This window comes from Chenopodium quinoa, unplaced genomic scaffold (genome assembly GCF_001683475.1).
Source record: "Chenopodium quinoa cultivar QQ74 unplaced genomic scaffold, ASM168347v1, whole genome shotgun sequence".
Lineage (NCBI taxonomy): Eukaryota > Viridiplantae > Streptophyta > Magnoliopsida > Caryophyllales > Amaranthaceae > Chenopodium > Chenopodium quinoa.
The window spans coordinates 2,760,834-2,767,440 of NW_018744469.1; the positions used below are offsets into that span (position 1 = coordinate 2,760,834).

General features: G+C 43.2%; 2 protein-coding genes across 2 annotated transcripts; both read right to left on the reverse strand.

The window, feature by feature from the left end:
- Positions 1 to 2,275: 2,275 nt before the first annotated feature.
- Positions 2,276 to 5,154, reverse strand: LOC110697623. Its single transcript, XM_021875007.1, has 3 exons — positions 4,860 to 5,154; positions 3,378 to 4,380; positions 2,276 to 2,777 (listed from the first exon to the last, which is right to left on the reverse strand). Exons 1-3 carry the CDS (start codon positions 5,152 to 5,154, stop codon positions 2,276 to 2,278), a joined length of 1,800 nt encoding a protein of 599 aa, XP_021730699.1.
- On the reverse strand, positions 5,155 to 6,252 carry LOC110697624. Its single transcript, XM_021875008.1, has one exon. The coding sequence runs from the start codon at positions 6,250 to 6,252 to the stop codon at positions 5,155 to 5,157; it is 1,098 nt and encodes a 365-aa protein (XP_021730700.1).
- Between the last annotated feature and the right edge of the window lie 355 nt (positions 6,253 to 6,607).

Genomic DNA, 6,607 nt, shown 5'->3' on the forward strand with positions numbered 1-6,607 from the left:
CTCTCAAAACTCTCCACACATTGGAGGACTGACGCGTGAGGGAGGTGAAGTGAGGCTTAGGGAGGAAACAATGGTGGGCTCCTCTAACTAACCACCTCAAAGCATTGGGGTTTGTCGTGGGTGTGATAAAATCAGAGCAGCGGAGTTAGTCCAAGTCAAGGTAAATATCCCCACTACTAACTACGGCCGTGCATAGAGGTAGAAGGTCAGTGTATCCTAACTTGGTGACCAATCTAGTGACCATCGCCCCGCAGTGTATATCCCCTGGCTTTTTCCCTTTGCTATGGCCTGGCATGTTTGCATGAAGAGGAAACCTAAATTCAACCTCATTGTATACTCTCCCTTTGTGGCTATCCACAGGCAAAGGACCTCTTCCTTAGTCAGATTTCCTAGGTCCTGTTTACTAATGATAGAATACCCTAGTAAACGGTGTAGGATCCTAAGGGCAGGGTGCCAAATCTCACTGGCTATGGAAGTCCGGGTGTAAAACTCATTTTTACCTAAAATGGAACGCCACCAAGCGTACTCACTATACTCCCTAAATCTCTCATAAAGAGGGTAGTGAATGTCGGCATCAGGGTGAAAGTCGAGGGCTCGGTTGAACTCTGCCAATGACATGGTGTGGGGGTTGTTGAAGAAATGGAAAGAAATTCGAAAGTCGTTATTTTCTAGACTATCCACTTGAAAAGACGAGAAAACTCTAATGTGGGTTCTTGGTAGGTCATGAATGAGGAGTTTATAAATGACACTAGTCGAAGGTTGTCAAAAAGAATCCACAAATCATCATTTATTCGAGTTTTATCATGTCTCTACGATGGTAGTGCCTAGAAGGTCGCAACTTACGTTTTTTCATCTCGGAGTATATGGAGGAGTGGCTTTTGTTTAAGAATTTTAAGGTGGGTAAGGCATTGGGTTGGTCTGACTCTGGGTTTTGGGACGATTGTCCCGACTTTGCAGTTTTTCTCTTCTTCCCAATCCTTAGACTCATGACTGCCCACCTCTCTCTTTTTTTTTTTTTTTTTTTTTTTTCTGTTTTCACTCCTTTTCATAGCCAACTCCGGCTATTTCCACCCCTAACCTCCACAAAACTACAATGTACCTGTTCACAAGCAAAAATAATCCAACCAACACAACGAATATAGCCTAAGATAATAACCAACAACAAAAATTTCAACAGAATCCAGCAGTAATTTCAACAATAATCATTCGAATTTCGCTAATAACCTAGAATAATCAAAATCCTTGCTTAAAAATTAATCAAAAGAGAGTAATTAAAGAAGGAAATTGAATACCTTTACCCTTATGCAAAAAATTGTTGTTTTCGGTGACAAATTGTTTAGGGTTTTGAGTAGCAAACGAGTTCGTCGCGGTTGGCGTTGAGGATGACTAATTGCTTGCTTTGATGATGAACAAACGGAGAAGATGAATGATTGAAGCTTAAGCATGATTGATTGAAGAGGATGGAAGAAGAAATGATCTTGAGTATGGTGGTGAGGAGCGGCCGCGAAGGGATAGAAGGGTGATGTTGCGTTTCTGAGGGTTTGGGGAAGATTGGGGAAATAAAAGACGAACCGTATTTTTTTCTGAAACCCAGAATGGTGCGTCCGCTCCCAACGAAGGCGCGTCCTAGGCGCGCCCGCGCCTAAGAGAACACGGCCCTCTCCTAAATCGCGATAAAATCGCTCCAACCCCCTGGAAATCAAACCAAGCTATTGTCGCGCCCGCGCTCCAAATAAGCGCGCCCGCGCCACTTTGGCATCGCGGGCCGCTCACAAATCGCGACAAAATCGCTCCTATTCTCTGGAATTGGGTGAGTATTAGGACCAATGAGCTGGCGCGCCCGATCCTAAAACAGGCGCGCCCGCTCCTGCTTTCTGACGCGAGCCGCTCCTTAATCGCGCTTAAATCGCTCCTACTTTTTGGAATGGGAGCAATTAACATTCATATAACAGGCGCGCCCGCGACTAAACTAGGCGCGCCCGCGCCTTTCTGCTCTTGCGGATCACGCTTCAGCCGCGACCAAATCGCGCTGAGGTTCTGTCTCTTTAGTATTCATTCGAGCACAATTACTCAAAATTCCTCATTTTTGCTTTACTCTTGTCTCTCTTTCCTCGTGGGCACACGCAATCACACCTACATCAAAATTGATTGGGAAAAGTGTTAAATGGATTAGTTAAAGCGATTTGAAAGAAAATAAAATCAGAGAGGTTAGAAACCGGGTTGCCTCCCGTAAGCGCTTCTTTAACGTCACTAACTTGACGTACTTCGCATGGAATCATGGTGACTTGAAAACATCAATGAGCGATAAATTTTCCGGCTTCTCAATTGGTTGACCCTCATAGTATGGCTTGAGACGGTGCCCATTCACTTCGAATGGAGGGTACTTGTCATTGAATACCTCAACTGAGCCATAAGTAAAGACTTTGGATACTTGAAATGGACCGCTCCATCTAGACCTCAGTTTCCCGGGGAAGAGCTTGAGTCTTGAATTGTAGAGTAGGACCTTTTGTCCTTCCACAAATTCCTTCTTGGAAATTTGCGCGTCGTGGCATGCCTTGGTTCTTGCTTTGTAGAGTCGTGCACTGTCATATGCGTTCATTCTCAAGTCTTCCAACTCATGAAGCTCTAGAAGTCTTTGCTCACCCGCACTGTGGAGATCAAAGTTGATTTGCTTGATTGCCCAATGCGTTCGGTGCTCCATCTCTACGGGTAAATGACAATTCTTCCCATAAACAAGCTTATAGGGGGTAGTCCCTATAGGAGTCTTGAAGGCGGTCCTATATGCCCACAATGAATCAATGAGCTTACTAGACCAATCCTTCCTTGTTCTAGCAACGATCTTCTCCAAGATGACTTTCAACTCCGTATTTGTGACCTCCGCTTGACCACTTGTTTGGGGGTGGTAAGCAAGGCCTCGCTTGTGCGATACACCATACTTTCAAAGAAGCTTGTTGAATGTATGGTGCTTGAAGTGTGAGCCTCCATCACTTATGATTGCCTTAGGAACACCGAATCTTGGGAACATGATTTTCTTGAACAAATTAATGACCACCTTTGAGTCGTTGGTGGGAGATGCCACGGCCTCCGCCCACTTGGAAATATAATCAATGGCAACTAGAATGTGCCGGTTTCCTTGGGATGAGATGAAAGGGCCCATGAAGTTAATTTCCCAAACATTAAAAATTTCTAGTTCAAGAATCGGATTTTGGGGCATCTTATCACGCCTTGATATGTTCCCCGTCCTTTGGACCCTATCACAAGTCTTAACAAATTGCCAAGCATCTTTGAATAGAGAGGGCTAAAAGAGCATGCATTGAAAAACCTTGGAAGCGATATTTTGAGCACTCGTAGGACCACCACAAGGGGATGAGTGGCACATTAAGAGCACATCTTGGAACTCTTCATTAGGAACACATCTTCTCAAAAGTCCATCCACCTCTCTCTTCAACAACATGGGGTCATCCCATATATACTTCCTTGCTTCATGCTTGAGCCTTCGGTGTTGTTGAGGAGTGAAATCCCGAGGTATGGCACTACAAGCCAAGTAGTTCACAATATCCGCATACCAAGGGTCCAATTTTGCCTCAAGAGCATATAAGACATCATCCATTAGGGCATCTTCAATTGGTAAACCTTCTTCATGTATTCTTGCACCTCCCAACCTAGAGAGGTGGTCCGCTACCACGTTCTCGGCCCCCTTCTTATCTCTCATTTCGTAATCAAAGTCTTGGAGGACCAAGACCCATCTCAACAACCTCGGTTTGGCCTCCTTCTTGCCTATCAAATATTTGAGAGCCGAGTGATCGGTATACACTATTTTCCTAGAACCAATGAGGTAGGTTCTAAACTTCTCAAATGAATGAATAACCGCCAAGAACTCTTTCTCGGTAGTTGTATAATTCCGTTGAGTATCGTTGAGGGTCTTGGACAAATAGTATATAACATGAAGTTTCCCATCCTTTCTTTGTCCTAGAACCGATCCAATGGCCTCGTCGCTCGCATCACACATTAGCTCGAATGGTAGAGGCCAATCCGGTCCTTGGACAATGGAGGCAGTGCAAAGAGCCTTTTTCAACCTACAAAATGACTCATGACAAGCTTCATCAAATACAAATTCTTTATCTTGTTGCAAGAGAGATGTGAGAGGCTTAGCAATCAAAGAGAAATCTTTGATGAAGCGGCGGTAAAAGCCGGCATGACCAAGGAAGGACCTCACTTCTCTCACATTTGTGGGAGGAGGAAGCTTCTCGATCACATCAACCTTTGCACCATCAACTTCGATGCCCGCTTGGGAGATTTTATTGCCAAGAACAATGCCATTTTCCACCATGAAGTGGCATTTCTCCCAAATAAGCACCAAGTTGGAACTCTCACACCTTTCTAAACAACGAGATAAATTCATTAGGCACTTCTCATATGTGCCTCCACCAAAGGAGAAGTCATCCATAAAAACTTCCATTTCTTCCTAGATCATGTCACTGAAAATTGACATCATGCATCTTTGGAAGGTAGCCTGGGCATTACATAGACCAAAAGGCATCCTACGGTAAGCAAAAGTACCGTAGGGACAAGTGAAAGTGGTCTTTTCTTGATCTTTTTGGTCATATGTGCCTCCACCAACGGAGAAGTCATCCATAAATTCAAAAGTACCGTCATACCTCCCTTTTTTAGCACTACTTGAAACGGGGATACCCAATCACTATGAGCAATTGCTTTGATGATCCCTGCTTCAAGTAGCTTGGAAACCTCTTTCCTCACAACCTCTTGCATGGAAGGATTAAGCTTCCTTTGTCGTTGCCTACACGGCTTAGCACCCTCCTCTAAATAGATTTTATGCATGCATAGGGAGGGGCTTATACCCTTGAGATCATCAAGAGTATAACCCAAAGCCTTCTTATGCTTTTTTAAAACACTAAGCAATGAGGAGGTTTGCTCTTCCGTGAGGTTAGCATTGACAATGACTGGAAAAGTATCATTAGCATCCAAAAAGACAAACCTCAAGCTCGAAGGTAGTGGTTTCAATTCTACCTTCGGAGCTCCCTTACCATTAGAGATTTCCTCCTCTTCAACTTGGAAGACTTCATATGTTTGGAGCGTCTCTTGGTCGGGGGTTGTCTCCTCTTTCTCATCAAGCATTTCCTCATATAATTGCATCTACTTTTGATCACCTACCTCATTCTCATTCAACAAAACATTCTCAAGTAGATCATTAGAAGCATGCATATGAGGGTATCTAAACTCATTCATCAAGTTTTCAATTGTATCTATTCTAAAGTATTCATTACTAGAGGAAGGTTGTCTCATTACCTTATTCAAATCAAATTCGATAGAATCATCGTCAACCTTCAAGGTCATCTTACCTTCTTTGACATCAATAATTGCATTAGAAGTAGCTAGGAATGGCCTACCCAAAATTATAGGAATTCTTTCATCTTCATCCACCGGAAAACTGAACTTACCAACTCTAAGGGGTATGTCTTCAACTTTCCCTATAGGCAATTTTGTGGACCTATCCGCTAGTTGGAGGGTGATGTTTGTAGGTGAAAGGTTTCCCACATTAAGCTTTTGGTAAACCGAAAAGGGCATTAAGATCACGCTAGCACCTAGATCACACAAAGCCTTCCCCAAATGAGTCTCATTGATGGAACAAGGGATGGAAAAACTACTGGGATCTTGCAATTTGGTTGGTAGCTTACTAGAGAGAATAGCACTACAATTTGCGGTTAGGTTAATAGTTTCAACTTCTCTCCTTCCATTTAAAAGGTCTTTTAGGAATTTAGAGTAGTGAGGAATCTCTTTCATAGCATCCACAAAGGGTATAGAAACATGCAAGCTCTTTACTACATCTAAAAATTTTCCGAATTGGACATCAAGCCTAGACCTAGCAAATCTTTGGGGAAAAGGTAACCTCTCATTCCTAGGTTGGAGATTAAGGGCTAAAGATGTTTGATCTTTGGTGCTCTCCTTTTCGGGTTCCTTCTCTTTCTCTTTCTCACCCCTCTCATTCTTTCCGGCACTTCCCTCTAGAATCTCATTCTCTCTTGATGACTCATCCTCAACCTCAAGTCCTATCCTCACATCGGGACTCTTCTCAACATTTAGATCACTCTCAAGGATCTTCCCACTTCTAGTAGTAATGGCATACATAGACTTGGGGTTGACACCTTGGCTAGGTAAAGAAGAAGATGAAGAAGGGGAGGATGAAGAACTTGATTGGGCAATTTGAGCGATTTGGGTCTCAAGCATTTTCATGTGTTCCTTGATTTGTTTCTTTTCTTCCTCTTGACTCTTATTATGGTTTTCTTGATTTTAAAAGAAATTTTGAAGCATAGTCATTTTAGGATCCGGAGGGGCTTCTATTTGGAGGGGTTAAGTAGGGGGAATTTGAGAATGGGGCCTTACTTGGTCAAAACCGGGGGGTCTACTATTTTGTGAGAAAGTAGAAGCATTTTGAGGTCTATTACCCCCGGAACCCTGATTGGAATTAAAACGTTGTTGGTTGTTGGAATAGTATTGTTGGTTTTGATTCCAATTGGGCCTTTGGTTTGAGTAGCTTCTTCCATTGTCATTGGAAGAGTTTCCCCTACCTTGGCCTTGGTTATCATAA

What these genes read in the sequence shown, in the direction of transcription:
- LOC110697623 (XM_021875007.1), bottom strand. Translation starts at nt 5,154, where the DNA reads ATGCAATTATATGAGGAAATGCTTGATGAGAAAGAGGAGACAACCCCC. An exon ending in TACTCTTGATGATCTCAAGG is followed by an intron (nt 4,381 to 4,859) that starts GTATAAGCCCCT and finishes CTCGTTGTTTAG; the next exon opens with AAAGGTGTGAGAGTTCCAAC. An exon ending in TTCCAAGATGTGCTCTTAAT is followed by an intron (nt 2,778 to 3,377) that starts GTGCCACTCATC and finishes GTGGGCATATAG; the next exon opens with GACCGCCTTCAAGACTCCTA.
- LOC110697624 (XM_021875008.1), bottom strand. Translation starts at nt 6,252, where the DNA reads ATGAAAATGCTTGAGACCCAAATCGCTCAAATTGCCCAATCAAGTTCT.